The sequence below is a fragment of the Lonchura striata genome, chromosome 5 (assembly GCF_046129695.1).
Source record: "Lonchura striata isolate bLonStr1 chromosome 5, bLonStr1.mat, whole genome shotgun sequence".
NCBI classification, from domain to species: Eukaryota; Metazoa; Chordata; class Aves; order Passeriformes; family Estrildidae; genus Lonchura; species Lonchura striata.
This window is the reverse complement of record NC_134607.1, coordinates 25,281,644-25,298,211: the sequence shown is the minus strand read 5'-3', so window position 1 is coordinate 25,298,211 and position 16,568 is coordinate 25,281,644. Positions and strand designations below refer to the sequence as shown.

The 16,568-nt window shown below is 43.8% G+C and overlaps 1 protein-coding gene across 1 annotated transcript in view; it reads right to left on the bottom strand.

The window, feature by feature from the left end:
• Positions 1–15,610, bottom strand: part of LOC110481816 (sucrase-isomaltase, intestinal) — a 46,156-nt gene extending 30,546 nt beyond the window's left edge. Inside the window, exons 1-7 of the mRNA XM_077783119.1 lie at positions 15,565–15,610; positions 12,588–12,822; positions 12,045–12,147; positions 11,812–11,957; positions 2,015–2,183; positions 1,307–1,403; positions 167–279 (exon numbers count right to left, since the gene is read on the bottom strand). Of these exons, the coding sequence (XP_077639245.1) occupies positions 167–279; positions 1,307–1,403; positions 2,015–2,183; positions 11,812–11,957; positions 12,045–12,147; positions 12,588–12,822; positions 15,565–15,610 (909 nt within the window). The remainder of the gene's footprint in view (positions 1–166; positions 280–1,306; positions 1,404–2,014; positions 2,184–11,811; positions 11,958–12,044; positions 12,148–12,587; positions 12,823–15,564) is intronic.
• Between the last annotated feature and the right edge of the window lie 958 nt (positions 15,611–16,568).

The following is a 16,568-nucleotide window of genomic DNA, read 5'->3' as shown; positions in this document are numbered from 1 at the left end:
CCGAGACTGTTCACAGATGCTCAAGCACACGGCAGTTTTCCCATGGATCTGAAGCTGCAGCTTTGTACAAATGGATCAAGACAAAGCTCTGGCTGCACTACCCACTGATACTACCAGCTACTGACTGTGTTACAAGGCACTGCTCCATGTGCACTTTTCCACTAACCTCAGTGTATTGCTGAACCACGTTCTCAGGAGTCGGTCCCATGAAGAGATAGAAGTCGAGGATCCCTCCAATAGTGCGGAAAGTTAAAGATGGGTTTGGAGACAGAGTAACATCTAAAAGGGGAAAAAAGGCCCTCAGCACAAACCAGCTCTGCACCATACATGGGAATAGGTCAAGAATGCATCAGGGGAGGTTGAGACTCAACATCAGGAGGCAGGCATTTCTTTACTGAGGGTGGGCATATGCTGGAACAGGCTTCCTGGAGATGTTGTTGATGCCCCAAACCCATCAGTGTATAAGAGGCATTTGGACAATACCTTAACAATATGTTTAGCTTTTTCTCAGCCTTGAAGTGTTCAGGCAGTTGTACTACAAGTGTGTTTGATGTCCATTCCAACTGAAATATTCTAGTCTATCCTATCCATCCTAGTTTGTGCATGCTGGGCTCTTCTGTGCACCTTGTGGGTACAACTGGATGAGCAAACAGGGCCTGCAGGTAGGCAGGCTATTGTTCAGTGTTTCTGTAATCTCTGCTTTCAGATTGGCATTGTGCAGCAATAGATCACAGAAACCCACACAGAGTAGATTGCAGACATCCATTTGTCTTGGTTTCATATTTATACAAAAGATCAACAAGTTTGCGTTTAGGGTTCTCTATGCTGTTTTAATCTTATTGAAAGTCATTGTCTGCCAGGGGAAACTGATTTTATAGACTAAGTGAAGATTTACCTTTTCCGAAATTATACCACTAGAATAATGCAGAAAGGTGACCATGGCAACACAGAAAACTTTTCTCCAAAGACAGAATATAGGACTAACTGAAACTGATTTGATTTTGTTATCCCAATCTCAGAGGATATTTCTTCCACCTTCTTTTCCTCTATTTGCATCTATTTTAATTAAAAAAGTTAAGAATGCGTTTTCCATGAAAATGCCTAAAAATGCCCAAATTCCTTGTTAAAAATTCATTCTACTGATATTGCTTTGAAAAATCTATTATTCCTGGAAGCTTAAATTAGCTGCGCAGTAACTCATACTTGTACCACACTGAAAAAGCAGTCAGTAAAACAGTATTTTATACTTACTAATCTATCATATTTCTATATGCAGCCCATATAGGGAATCCAGATATCTTTTTACCTTGTGCATTGGAGTTCAGAAGGAGAACACCGTGGGCATTGGAGTCTGGTTCTACGCACATGTAGAAAGGGTGAACTCCATAGAGGTTGGCAAATGACTGAAACATAAACAACACATGAAGAATGGCTTGACTTTGCTATTTTTCATGTCTTTTGTCAGATACATACATATGCACAGACAAGGAAGTAAATTCATTCATAGTTAGAGACTTATTTTGAAAGGTTAGGGATTTTTTCATCTAAATTGGTGTGAAGTCAAATTGACAGAAAAGAGTAATTTTTTTCTGCCTTATTACAATGGAATATTTTAGTCTTTCCCAGTTAAACCTCTGATATTCTGCTAAACCCTTCAAAATGACATGAGTAAGAATCACTTTTCTAGTTCAAACAGACTCATCAACCACTGACTCCAATTCAGCCAAATATCTAATGAATCCTGCTGGAGTCCAGCTTGTTTGGATGAACAGGGATTGATCCAAGCATGAAATGCAAAACTCTCCTGACCAGGATCTTGGCACACAATATACTTTTTCCTGAAAACTGCACTGTGAGAAAGGTTCTGATAAAAGCTTTCAAAGTTCCCTCAAAACAATTTGTGGCTCAGTCTTTAATTAAAACTGATGATACCTGCAAAGCTTGTGACAGTCCATGTTTGCCACCCCCTGTTGGTGACACAAACTAGGACAAAGTGTTGCACAGAGTGAATTACCGTTGGCGGCTGGTCCCTGGCATACATTCCATAGGTAACAAAGTCCATGTTGTGCTTGAAGGTCGGGTGCTCATGTTCACCAAACCCATACACAGAAGTGGATGGCACAGTGGTGGTGATCTCAAGGAACTGGTTGGAGAAAAACAGATCAACCAGGGGACTGTCCCACCTGTGACAAACAGAGGGAGACAGGATTAGCTTTTTTCTCTTTGGAAGGTATTATTTTATATTCATGTTGGGCTATTTACACTTTTTATATATTTTGGAGAATAACAGTATTAAAAATCCATTAAATTCTATGCATGCGTCTAAAGTGCTTAACCTAACACATTAAATTCATCTTGCAATGGTTGAAGATATCTCATCTACTTGTGCAAAGAAAATGCATCAATATAATTTTTGAAAAGAGCAACTAAAACAACAGAAGACAGACTATAAATTTATTATCAAAATAAGTGGTTGCTTATGCTATTTCTATGACAACCAATGTGAAAGGCTAAAAATTGTTATTACACAGAGAAGTTCAGAATACTTAATGAGAACAACAGACATGTTATCAGCTTTTTTTAATGGTTTGCTGTATCAGGACCCAAATACTCCCAACTTCATGCAGGTGTCTTAAAACAGAGGTATAGTTTTCTCCAGACTCTGCTTGAACAAGATGTGTTTATTGTGATGACTCTCTCCTGCTTCTCTCACCAGCTTAATGCATTCATTTCTATTCAATCATCTGTGGACACAGGCTCACATTTTATTTAGGTGCTACATTCTGTTTCCTACCTCTAGAGCTAGAATGAGCTGCAAGTTAGATGGGGGAGAACACAGCCAAGCTGTGGAGAAGTGTTTTGTTAATGGTCATGTGTATGCCATGAATAGCTGATTTAGGCAGCACCCTCTTGAGCCTTGTTTAACCACGAATTTGTTACAGCTAATTAAAATAAATGAGCCCAAGCCATAGAGCACAGAAGTGGCATAATTCTCCTTTTAATGTTCTGTGTCAATGATTTTGACAAAATTAAATAGTTGATCAACTTGACTGGTAAATCAGAGAAATGGGAGACGGGTTGTGTTGGTGGGGAGCAGCTCTGCCCTCAGGAGGAGAGCACTCTGGTGAGTGGCCTGCCACCTGTGCCACCAGCACCCCTGCCTGGGGACAAGTCCCTGCTGTGGGAGGACTGGGACGACACCACTGCTCCCACCACACTGGCAGGCTCTCCCCACGAGGCTGCAAGGATGGCTGCTCATGGGGAGCTTAAGGCACTACCTTGCCTCTCCATGCAAGACTCAGGCACAAACTATCACCAAATTTTCCTAGAAAAATCCAAAGTCACACACAGGTACTAAAGGATCTCTGTGATTTTTAGAAGTCTATTTTGCCTTTCTTCCAAATAGAAGTAAGAATTTGTATATAACTCTTGATTTGGTTTCTTTGCCAGCAGGAACCCCTCCCTTCCTCCTTTCCATCATCTCCACCTACATGCAGTACAGAATAAAACTATTTTCTTTTAGGAGGGTTATGTATACAAAACATCCCTGAGAATTAGATCCAGTCCTTGACAAATAGAGGCCTTTCTGCAAGAAGGAGTTGCTGTGCATGAATAGGGATAGGCTCTGGAGCTGTATTCCTGCCCAAAGGAAAACGTCACACAGCTCTGCTCTGTGCCAAGACAAGAAGGGTCACTGCTCTGAGCAGACCGCAGGGTTAAGAAAATCTCAAACTATGCCAGAGGGAAAATGCTTTCGAAAAAGTTTAAATATCTGTCCTAAGTCATTGAGCTCTCCCCATGATGTCTGTTCAGAGGACATGAGGCTTTGTATATTTGTGGTCCCACATTATAGCAAGGACATTTCCCATCATGAGAACTCTTACTGTTACCATGGCATTAAAGTTTTACTTCCTTAAAATATTACTTCAGCTCAGCAAGTCGTCTCCCTGACCAGGAGGGTCACTGGGGTGGTGCAAATGACAACTCTAGGAACAAGCCCTCTGCCCCACTATCTCTTCACATGTTGTGGAGAAACTGGTTTATGACTCATGCATTCCTTCAGGCAACTCTACCTCTGCATGACATTGCCATAACAGTGCCCTGCTCTGCACCCCTCCATGGCTCAGCTCCCTGGGGGCTGCCATCCCCACCAGCACAGCTCCCCATCAGCCTTGTCTTTCCCTAGACCTCGCATGCCAGCGTAGCTATGTGCTAAATATAGCATCAACCATGACATAAAAAGGCTAGTAAGGACTCTCTTTTTTTCTGGGCATCATTATGTTATCTCCATCTGAAGGAAAGCATGAAGATGTTTTCCCCTGGCACTATTCTCTGCCTTCACCTCCAAGCAACTTCCCGAGTCCTTGTGCTCTCCAGCACACCATGGTAGCTGTCGTGCTACTTTATGATCTTGCTCATGTGGTGTTGGCAAGGAGCAATCATTTAAATGAAAAAAAAATGCCATTCCTTAAACTCTTGCATACAATAAAAGAAAATGTCATATTTTTCCCACCTTCCTTCCTGCTGGTTTAAAGCAGATAGAAGGAACAAAACAGGAGGGAGCACAAAATGACATCATATTTGCAGGAATTTGCATGGTTCTCCTCCAAGAGTCCTATGAACCATAAAACCACTATGATGCACAACAGAAGGGGTCTAAAAAATGTAAAAACACAACTGAACCTGAACAGTTGTTCACTTTCAAAAATGCAACCTCTGCTAGAAGTAAGACAAGGCAAAATCTGTGAGGACAAGTACCCTTCTTTTTTGCACAAGAGGTAATAGCTGCAGTCACATTTACTGATGAAAGTCTTAAGCTGTTAGTGTGTCTGTGGTAGGAACACTCCTGCCTATGGAAATACAAACCAGCCTTCCCACACATCTGCCTGGCCCATTGTCTTTGAACTATCAGCTATCCCCTGTCCAAGAAGCCTGATTGATAAAAGCTGCTCTTTTCTTCCATACACGGTGCACTATACTAGAGTAAACCTCTCTAATTTTTAACCTCTTATCAGGAAAAAAAATAATTACTCAGATTGAAAAGGGCTCTGTAAAAACGTACACTTTTGGCCAGCAAGGGAACTAGTCTCACACCCAGCAGTCAAGCCACTGGCTGTCAGGATGAAACAAAACTGGAGTGGACCAAGGAAGTAGTATTAAAGGAAGGTGAGTGGGCAGATAGATAAAACATCCTGCTCATGTTGAAGGTGTAGTTCATGACTAACACTGTCACAGTGTTTGAGTGGGATGACCAAAAAGGCTGTACAAGATTCTTTTCAGGAGTGCAATCATCAGTCCTTTGCAATACAAACTGGACATGGTGATTTACCTCTCTGAACAACTACTCTGTTGAGGTTTATTGCAGGCCAATGACTGCAGGGTGTGCAAAGGCTCAAAGCACTGATTCACCTGCCGTGAGCAACCAGCTGGTGGCACTTCTAAATGTGGTCTTACAAAACCTCCACAATTAGGAGACTTGGGACACAGATATGATATACATCATTAGGATAGACATCGTGCATTATCTGGACATTCGAAAATAACTTTAAGTTGGGAGAGGTTTGGTCTTTTCTCTTCCTTCCTGTCGCAAGGAATCCTGGAGAGCTGAGCTCATTAACTGAAGCTGTAAACAACTGGTCCACTCAGTCACTTGGAGAAAATGTCCTCTATAACATCTGCTTTTCTTGGCCTCCAGACCACCCTGTATATTATCTGTGTGCAAATTTAGTTGTAACTTCCCACAGCTTTCCCACAGGTCTAAGCCTCCTGGCAAAGCTGGGTGCATCCTTCCAGAGGGCCTGGCCTATCACAGTATGCACAGGCTGCCCATAAAGTACTAAAGCACCTTAGGGAGGAAGGAGTACATATCCTATTTTCAAATGAACCTCAAATATACTGATTGACTCAATACACTTCAGCTGCTGAGGAGCATCACTTAAGGAGTCCAGATCTCAGATTATTAAAAATACTTCCACGGACTGCTCGTTTTGGCTGGAGCTAACCTTCTTCATAGTACCTGGTTTTGGATTTGTGCTGGAAGCTGTTGATAATTCAGAGATGTTTTAGATAATGCTGAGCAGTTCTTAACAGAGCACAACAGGGCTTTGCTGCTCCTTACACTGCCCCACCAGCAAGGAGGCTGGGAGTGCACAAGTAGCAGGGAGGGGACACAGTTGGGATAGTTGGCCTCAAGGGATATCCCATACTATATAGTATAATGCTGAGCATTAACACTAGCAGGAAGGTTGGCTGGGAGACTGCTGCTCAGGGACTGGAAGGCATCAGTCAGATGGTGGTGAGTAATTGTTGTCATTTACATCACTTTTCTTTCTTGGGTTTTATTTTTCTCACTGTTATTTCCTTTTAATTACATTATTATTAGTATTAGTATTAGTAGTATTAGTATTAGTATTTATTAGTATTAGTATTAGTATTAGTATTAGTATTAGTATTAGTATTAGTATTACTACTACTAGTACAACTTTTTTTCTGTTATTAAACTGTTCTTGTCTCAACCCATGAGTTTTCTCACTTTTACACTTCCAATTCTCTCCATCCTTCAGGCAGGAGTGAACAAGCAGCTGTAGGGTGCTAGGCTGCTGGCTGGGGTTAAACCATAACACTGTTTCACAACAGCTGTACTCCTTATTAGCTGTAAGTCTTGGGACACCACTGGCAGGCAGAAGGTTCACCAAGACTGAATTTTTATATGTTTATCCTACTTTAAAGTTGATTTGTCAAGTAGGTGGAGAAAATCAGGAGGAGTAATCAACAAATTTTCCACAAACATGGCATTTAATAAAAAAAAGAAGTGCAGAGTATATTTAAAGTTATTGACACATTTCTGCTCTACTTCTACTGTATTCATTGTTGTGATGTCAGGAAATGTCCTATAACTCCTTGGATATACAATGCTTCATTTTTGCTTTGAAAAACACTTGGGTAAGTGATATACCTACAATATTTCTTGCCTAGGTAACAGAAATCTTAATGATTAGAAGACTAAAATAATGGCTCTTACAAACTAGGAACAAACCCATTCTACCCATGATGCATACAATTTCCTCCCCTTGCTTTTGGCAAAACCGCAGTTATGACTATTGCATTATAAATCCTTCTAATAGCCTTGCCTAGGTAAAAACACTTCGTGGTAAGTGGTGTCTGTGCTACAAATAAAAAAAGGCAGCTGAACTCTACAGCAGCCCTTTTGGAAATTAGGGAAAATCTTGATTACCTTTTAGTTATTTGTCCAGTATATTCCCAAGTGCAATAGCAAAGTATTCCAAATGCTTAATAGAAAGTAGTCCCTATCTGACTTGTAAAAAAAATGTTCTACCTTCCATTATTTTTGTGACATCATGAAGGAAAAGTCAGGATATTATAGTGGAGAATCAAATCAGTAGTCCATCCCTCTGCAGCCTGTCTCCAGCAATGGCCCAGGCCAGATATCACAAAGGAAGGCATAAGATGTCACTCAGAGCCAGTCTTGCAATAATCTGTTTATGGAGGAAGTTTCTGGCTGTTTTCATAGAATTAACTGATGTTGTGAAGCATGGAGACAAAAGTATTTGGGGGTTTTATTTTCCTACAGATGATATTTTTTATTATGCCTGAATGTGTATCCTGCTAGGCCTCCTGTGCCAGTGCTGCCCTGGGGCAATGAGTCCCACAGAGAAATCACACACTGCAAAACAAGCATGTGTTTGTTATTTATCACTTCCCAGCCTTTCACTCTCTGTTCTTGAGAAAATCTCCACTTTCTTGGAGCCTTCATGCTCTCACTTGATAGTACCTCCTCCAGCGGTTGCTGTTAGTGTGGCGAAGCAGCAAGGAGAACAGCACTGAACCCTAGTGTGTGCCACAGACAACTCACAGGCTGTTTAGCTTGCTCACCTGCCTTATTACAACACAGCATTTTCTCTCCTGTTTCTACTAATGTAGGGCCCTGGCCAACAATAGGACAGTTTCCCATTAGAGCTGCAAGATCAACCAGGATATCCTAAGCAAGGATTTATTAAACTAAAGCCAATCTTTTGACAAAACATTTTTTCACTGACCACAGCAATTTTGCCCAGTTATTTTCCAAGCACGACGGGAGTAAAAAGAGGCTCCCTGCAGCCTCCACTGCCCAACAATGATGTTGTTTTGGGAGCTTCTCCCCTGGGCCAGGAGATTCATGCCCTAGTCCCTGTCCCTCATGGTTCACAACTGGGACTTGCAGCCTTAAGTCAGATGCAGGTGTCTAGTTTTCTCATGAAAAACAGAAAAACCTGACGTCTGGACAGGAGCAGAAGCTTTGCTGTGTCTCATCTGACCCCCTTGCCATCTCCCTAGCAAATGTGTGGACATGGCACGTCTTTACCCCCTTGGCTTTGGATAGCTACTGGCACAGAAAAGGACCATCCCTGGCTAGTGGCAAAACAGCAGGAGCCTTGGAGAGGGAGAAAAGCAGAGCAGAAGGAGGCAGGATGGGATGGGACAGAGAACAGGACAGCAGTGAATGAGAAGGAGAAAAGTAAGAAGGAATAAGCCAAGATGCATTACTGGGACGACAAAGGGAGCGGCCCAAGAGCTCCTGGTCCCATCAGCGCCTGGATCATCTCCCTACTTGACTCTGATTTTCGCCCCATGCAGTCAAAGCTGTCAACTGATTAGCTTGGAGCAAGCTGAAAATGTAGCAGGACTTGGCCTTTTATTCTTGCTCCTGGCTCTGCTTGAGGTTTGCAATCAGCTGTTAATGTCTCTCCCCTCACACAGTTTATTCCTTTCCCCTGTTATTGTGATTACATAGAGCCTGAGTTTGTCCTGCCCTCCTTGGGTAGCTCAGCTAGGTCTCCCTGCATGCAGCGAGTGTGAGAAACACCCGTAGAGCACACACAAAGCCTGCTCTGCCTCTCCCCTGCAGCATTTCCAAGTGGAATGAAATCATTCCTCACAAGGAGGAGGCTTTGTGCACAGGAGTGCCAGAGCAGGGATGGGGTTTTCTACCAAGCAGACAGGCAGGATTCTGACTCCCCATTGCTTCCCAGCACAAAGACACGGATGGCAGGACAGGCTGCAGCTCGGAAAGGAGGGTAGGGAAATACAGGTGTGGGCTTTGAAACAGCAACCAAACCTACACTGTGTCTCTGCTTGGGACAGGCTGCTTCCTTCCCAGGTGGACTGTCAGCTGTGCCAGGGCATGCTGGGCATGAGAAAGGAATTAAGGCTTTCTTGGGAGGTAGGTCATCAGCAGCATGGCTCTGCTAGCAAGGGATAAGAAGCATAAGGAAAAGCAGATTTCTGAGGATCTGGGATTGCTTTGCTATGGGAAAGTTTTCCTCAGAGCTATTTAAAAGGTCCAGAAGAGAACCGTGACCTGGTTTGGTGCTGACACAAGTTATTATCCACCCACACCTGGGAAGTGCAGCTGCAGCAGCTGTTGAAGAGGTTTCATTTGCCCACATTGACTGTTCTGAGCAGTGTTTGTGTGCACATGGAAATCAACAATTGATTCACCTCCTCATTGAGACAGTAAAGCCATGGCTGTTCACATCTTAAAATAAGAGGCTAAAGTCCCTCCAGGTGTCAGACACTTGCCTGTTTCTCAGGGACACTCTCCCACACAACCTGCCCTAACCTGGCCCAGGCACAGATACCACCAGCTGTGCAGCTTGGTGCCCAGGTGCCCTGGAGCAGCTGCTCTTACTTCTGGAGGAAGCCCAAAGGAAAAGATTTGGGTTTTAGCATTCAAACCTGCCTATGGGCAAGTCAAACTAACATGAAAATCTACTTCACCTGCCAGATGTCACCAGTGCACCCCTGGACCCAGCCAGTCAAGTGCAGCCACTGATGGGAATGTTCCTATGATGCTGATTGCTGAGGGCTCATCCTTCCCAGTAAAGTAAATGCAGCCAACCATAGATTTTAGGCCAGGACATATAACCTGCTTTCGTGTTTTGAAAGATTCCATCTGCACAGGTCTTTTGGTAGCTAAGGAGATTGCAAATCCCTCTAAGACAGGCTGTGGAGCTATCTCTGAGCACCTGCATTTCCTCACTCTGACAGGATGGACAGGCAAACAAATGAAGGGGAAGCATTTTTGCTCCTCACACAGGGAATACAACTAAACTAAATATCATTCAGCTGTGACAGGAATGGCTCCCTGACAGGATCCTTTAGACTACAGTACTGGCTGTGCCATTTCATATGAAACAAGTGTTCCAAGGAACATGAGATTTCCCTCTCTGTACACAAAATCCTGTGTCTCTGCTGGTGACAATATTTTGGGAGCAGCCTTGCCATTGCTTGCAGGATAGAAGAGTATTATTTATGCATTATATTCACCCACAATTTCCTCTTTTTGGCCTTGGTTAGATTTCAGGAGCACTCCTTTACCTGCCTGGAGGCAGTGTACAATTGCCCATAGGGATGCTGGAGAGCAGAGCATCACTGCTGATGCTGTGCCCGTGCTGCAAACCAAGGCTGCCCTCTGCCTCCCTAGGCTCTGCAGCACAGCAGTGCTGCAGCCCACACCTCTGCCACTGCTGGGCATGGGCCTTGGTGCACCAAGAGATGGAGGGAAATGGAGGAGGCTTCCCCAGGCCCACAACAGGGCACTGAATGTACCCTCCTGGAAACCTGCTCAGTGGGGACCGACTTGTGTTCTTCTGCCTGTCACTGGAGTTGTGCCTTTGGCAGACCCTGTGTCTGCTCCATGGCAGGCCCCTTCCCTTAGCTGGGACATCTCAAGTTTGATCAACCCAGACCAAACCCTTGGGGTCTGGGTGAAGGTGAGGACGGCTGAATGAGAATGGGTCAAAAGCCAGGCATTTTTTATGCATTCACCCCTTACATCAGCATTCCAATTAATAAGCCTTTACAGAAAGAAGAAGAAAACTGGGCCTTTAACAAAAGCCCACTGTTTACACAGAGGTGTTAAGTCTAATGAGAAATTAAATTATTTTTGTTACCAGAGTAATGCATAACACATTCATTTAAAATAGCCTGCGTAAACAAGATTTTACAGAATTGACTGTGACATGTATCAAGAGATGCCATGAGACTGTAGTTCAAAAGGATGGTCAGCTCATTAAAAACCCAGCATGATGGCTCCATCTGCAGACCATTCTAGAGGCTGTACTGCCTTATTTGCATCACTCATGTTAAGCCATCCTTAAATTGCTCACTGCTGCGTTCCCAAAAGCAGCTGGCAGGAATGCACCTTGATTGGCACTCTCTAAGTAGCATTATGCACTAGAGATGTGTTGATGGAAGCCAAGGAAAAGAAAAATGATGAACCTGGTGACATTTGTTAGTGAGACAAGTTTTTGCTGAAGTTAACTTACAGTTCTAGCTTGAGAAGACAAATGGTATTTTTCCAGAGGGAAAAACTAGAGCCAGTGCCATTCACTGTCATCAGTGGAAATTAGAGGCTTACAACCTCCATTGCTTGGAGCTTCCTAGACCTGCCTGCTGGAGAGTGTCAGGAGATCTGGTGCTTAGTTCCTGACACCTCAAATTCCAGAAATCTTAGCTCAGTGCTTTGATGAGTTGAGTTTACCAGCATCACAAGCCATGTATTGTAGCCTCAGAAGTTTTTTGACTTACTGAATAAACTTTTATACATGCACATAGATAATTGTCTGTTATACAGGCACATAGCCCTGTTTATAATGGAAGTCCTTCAGGGACAAGGCATAAATCTGCATTTACACCACATCTTTTGACCCCTTGTCCCACAGACCCAAGCAACAGGGTGTAAGGAAGGAGTGCTCACCCCATCACATCTAACTTTTACAAAAAGCAATATGAATCATGTGTAGTACTCACAGCACGGTGCCAGTGCTTTTCCTCTTGATCCTGAAGTGCGCGGAATCATCCGAGAACTCCACCTCATAGTTGGCTTCTTCAGCGGTAACCCCGGGTCCATCGATCTTGAGTGGGACTTCAAACCGCTGCTTGTTGGGGTCGTAGAGCTAAAGCAAGGCGAGCAGGGACCAGGTCAGCTCACTCCTTAGCGCGCGTTGCTGTGGTCAAATGATTCCAACCCCCCAGATACTCACCCTGAACCGGAGTCTGTCCTTTGTCTGGAACTCCACTTCCAAGACGATGGGGGAAATGTCATTTCCAAAGAGGGACAAGGCCTGGCGCTTGTTCAGCGTGACTCTGCATGGAAACACACGCTGGTGCCCACCACGAGTGATCGCTGCCCGAGACCACCCTGGGGCAGGCCAGGAGAACCACCCAGCTGCTCTGTGGCAGCTCTTTAAACGAAATCATTGACTTACTGAGAGAAATAATCCCTGTGGTCAGGTTAGGCCCTCCTGGATGTTGAGGGATAAAACAGAGGCCACCAAAGAAAGGAGACCTCACGGTTTCCCGGGACACAGCTCCCAGGGTGGGAGGAGCGCTCTGTGCCCTCACCTGGATTCCTCCCCTGAGGTGTGGTGGGAGCACAAGCCCCAGTTCTATGGCCTGCGCACAGGGAAAGGCGTCCCTTTCCCTCAGTGCCACATGTGCATGCAGAGCTGAGGCAATGTTTCCGTGAGAGCCCGGCGCGGCAGCGGCGGCCGTGGGGCAGTGCCCGAGGCGCCGCACGCACTCACCTCCAGCCCTTGTCCGTCGGCTCGGCGCTGCCGCTGCGGGCGTAGCCGTAGGGACTGTCCTCGGGGAAGAAGCACCAGGGCGCGTTGGACGCCCCGGCCGAGCACCAGACGCAGCCCCGCGCCTCGCAGGCCTCCTGGGAAGCGCCGGGCTGCGGGTGGCAGTCAATGCGCTTCTGCACCGCCACGGCGCCGGGGCACTGCGCGTCCTGCTCCGAGCCCCGGCACCCGCCCAGCGCTGCGGGCGGGAGAAGCCGTCAGAGCAGCACGGAAAAGCCCGGAAAAGCCCCACAGCACTGCCAAATTCAGCTGTTGTTTATTCTTTGGATGTGCTTTCTCCCCATCTTAGGCCTAGTGCCCGTTATCCCTTGGACTGAGGTGAGGGCCGAGCAGCTGTCTGCTCACAACAGAGCAAGAGCTGCCACCGCTTTCTTTTACAAGCGCAGGCAGTGGGTCTGCATTATCCTGCACTCAGAGCTGCCTGTGCTCAGCTGAAGCACGACTTGCTTGAAATACTCATAGAAAGTTAAATAGCAGCGTAATGAGGCTGCTGGTGAGGCGTGAGAGCAACACTGCAGGCTGGCAGAATAGGAGGGATTCTTCAATAAGGACTGCTATCAATATTAAAGTGTTACATTTTCTGTATACTTATGTTATACACAGGTGTTTTCTATCGATAGAGACATAAATATGTGACAAGCAGCATGCAGTTGTATTATATAAATAGAAAAATAGTGAGTATATGTTCATATCAGGTTTCTTTTCTGTATATCATATGACAACTGTATCTACAATAGTATTAGTAGTTTGTGTTAATACAGGCATGGTTATGAGTAAAGGGAAGATGCCAGCAGTAAAAGAAAAGGCATATATTAGTCATTCTCAGAATCATCATGAAAAAACTGTTAGTAAGGTGCTAAATTTTGCCTTTTTACAGCTGCAAGTCAAGCCCTCTGGTTGAGAGCCTTTGAAGAGCAGGGGCACCACCAGACCAGTTCCCTGCTGTGCTCACAAACTGCTGTTAGTAAATATTCTCAGAGAGAGCAGACATATCACAGGCCGAGTACTTGTTCTGAAGTTCATTTATGTCATCAAGATTAAATCTACTTGAACATTAATTGCCCTTTCCTACAAAATGACTAATACCTCTGCTTTTGGTTTTGTTTTTTTTTTCCATGTGGACTGTTGTGTGCTTGAAAGCCTAAAACACGATTGCTGATGCAATCTGGGCTTCTCCACAGAAAGAATTCTACAAGCAGATGTGCACAAGCAGTAATTATGTGTACTGGGAAAAATTACAGAATGAAATAGTAGATTTTTCCTAGAGAATGCCATCATGCTGGAATGCCAGAGTTGATTTCCAAGTGGGGGATATGAACACAGAAAAGCAGGAGTGCCACCTACAATTTTTTTTGAGTAAACTCTCATTCCCCTTTTAGACAGGAACATCTGACACTCGGGTCTGATGCTCCCAGGCTGCTCAGCAGACCTCACTGCTCACTGCCACAGGGCCTCATTATCATCTTCTAGAGGCTGGAATTAACAGGAATTATCTGACTGTTAACCTCTGCCAGCTGCTGGGCAGGTAGGATTGGTTTCCACCTCTGTTTTCTGGGGCAGAGAGTCAGGTCCCACAGGCTGACTGCTCTCTGTCCAGCATTCACTCCTCCTGATACATCACATAGAAAAACTATAAATTCTTATTCTCTTTTTCATCCAAAGCATAATAGGAATATGAGCATCCTTCTGCAATCCCACAATTATTTCTTCTAGGAGCACAAAATAAACTAAACCCATCACGCTTCATTTTGGTCTGGGTGTGTTTTCTAGTGAGAGTCAAATGCAGCATTCGTGTTTTCATTGCTGAAATCAAGAAAAGTATGACTGAACAGACTACAGCAGATTATTAATGTGGTGTCATTTTACACAGGATAGGTTTGTGGGAGAATTTTATGAACTAATTTGTATTGTAAAATACTTTCAGAATACTTCTTATCAACGATATTGTGAATGAAGAAGCTAGTTCAAAGGAAAAAACATTCCCCCTACAGAAGCCAAGACATTTCTCCCATTTTTTCTCCCATTAATGCAAACCTTACATTTTCCAGCAAATTTTAAAAACAAGGACTTGCAGGTGTGAGCAGCTGAATAAGGCTGCAACCTTGTTCATCCCTTGTTCCTGGATTGTCTTGCAGTACAAATGTGATAGCAGCAAGTGGGAAGATACCATTTGCCTTCCCTACTTAAAAAAATAATTTAAAAACCATAATTTTCACTGTATTTACAGCCCATGTCTGTAAACATACAAAGAAGACGAAATCCAAACAAGCAGAGTTGAATATATAGCAACAGCTATAGCTACTTGCTGCTTTTCCATGATAATTTCCATGGGAACAGAATCTAAAGCAAGGCAGTTGGAAAGATACAGGTGAAAAATAATCCTCATTGATTTTTAAAAACCTTCACTTTAATTTTGAAAAATTAGATTAAAATTAAGGCATAAGGAAGTAACTGAAGTATTAACACATCATTTTTAATTTAATAGTATTCATATTTACATGTTAGGTTCATCTGTACATTTCAAAGGCATTTGCTGCAGAGGTTCCATTCTCTAGCAACAAAATAATATTTATTCTCCCTTTATTATGCTCTGGACCAAATTAACTTCTGGTATGCTGGAGCAAAAATTACAGAAAAAACTAACAAAATAATAGGTAACTTTCAGGAGCTGAATTGTCCCACTGATTCCCCTTTGACAATGCTGGTGCCCAAGTGCTGAGTACACTGTAGGACTGGGACATATTTCTAACCAAGTCAGCTCTGCTGTCCTCCCACAGTCCATCTCAGGTGGAGTCAATGCCATGCCTGTTCTGTCCTTTTACATGAAAAACAGTCATCTCTTTTAAAAGCTCTTCTATCGTTAGCACATTTATATTTTGCTTTTGAAGCCTAGGACAAAATGCAAATGTGGTGTTCTTACCTGCGAGCACAACGGCCAAGAACCACAGGCTCCTCATCCTCGCCATGGCTGAAGGAGGCAGGACTGCAGGCACACTCTGAAGCCTTTTATACAGGGCAGGAGCACGATAAGCACTTGTTCTGATACACAATCAGAAGCACTGCAAATATGTTCTCTGCATTCATATCATTGATGAGATTATTTCTAACACATGACCTTGCCTGCATCTAAGCAGATAAGTGAGATACAGTCTCATTTTTCCACACACTCTGTTCAACTTCTCAATTCCAACTTTGAGAGGAAAACGTGATTTTTCCATGACTTCTTAGAAAATTAATTTTTCAGGAACCACTTCGAGTTTTTTTGACACAAACAGGTTCAGACACTGGGAGTCCAGTGCTTACCTTTTTCTGATTTCATATTAGCTTTTGTCACATAGATGGGTTTACAGCACAGATGAAATTTGGAGAAAAACAAACAAAGAATTCTCCATTAAAACAAGACAGTGATACTGTGACCTTTATAAAATGACATTTTTCTTCCAATTACTTGATGGCAAGAACTTTCAGAGCAAAAGTGTGAAAGCTTTGTTCTGTGGTAAGATTTGGTTTAGGTGGAATATCTTTCTGGAAGGAAAAAAATTAAACCAAAGTATTTTTATGAATACATTAAGTAACATTGGTGCCTATCAGGAGATAAGCCAAACAAAATAAATGCATTGCCAGGTATCACTGGAGAGGAACATCTGCAGCTCAGGCCAGGGCCACACAGCCCCATGTGGTGAGCAGCTGGACAGGGGGAAGCTTTTCCCAGGTCTGCAAGGGCTTTTGTCCTGCTGTTGCAAAACACAGTATTCACATGAATCTTGCACACACAGCCATGAGCCTTCAGCCCCAAAACCAGGGGTCACCAAGCTGTTGGTATCATTTGTGTAGCTTGGCATCACATCTACTGGGCCAAGGGGAATGGGGATCCCCCACCAGGCACAAAAAGCCTCTCATGTGAATCTTGCATGTAAATCCACT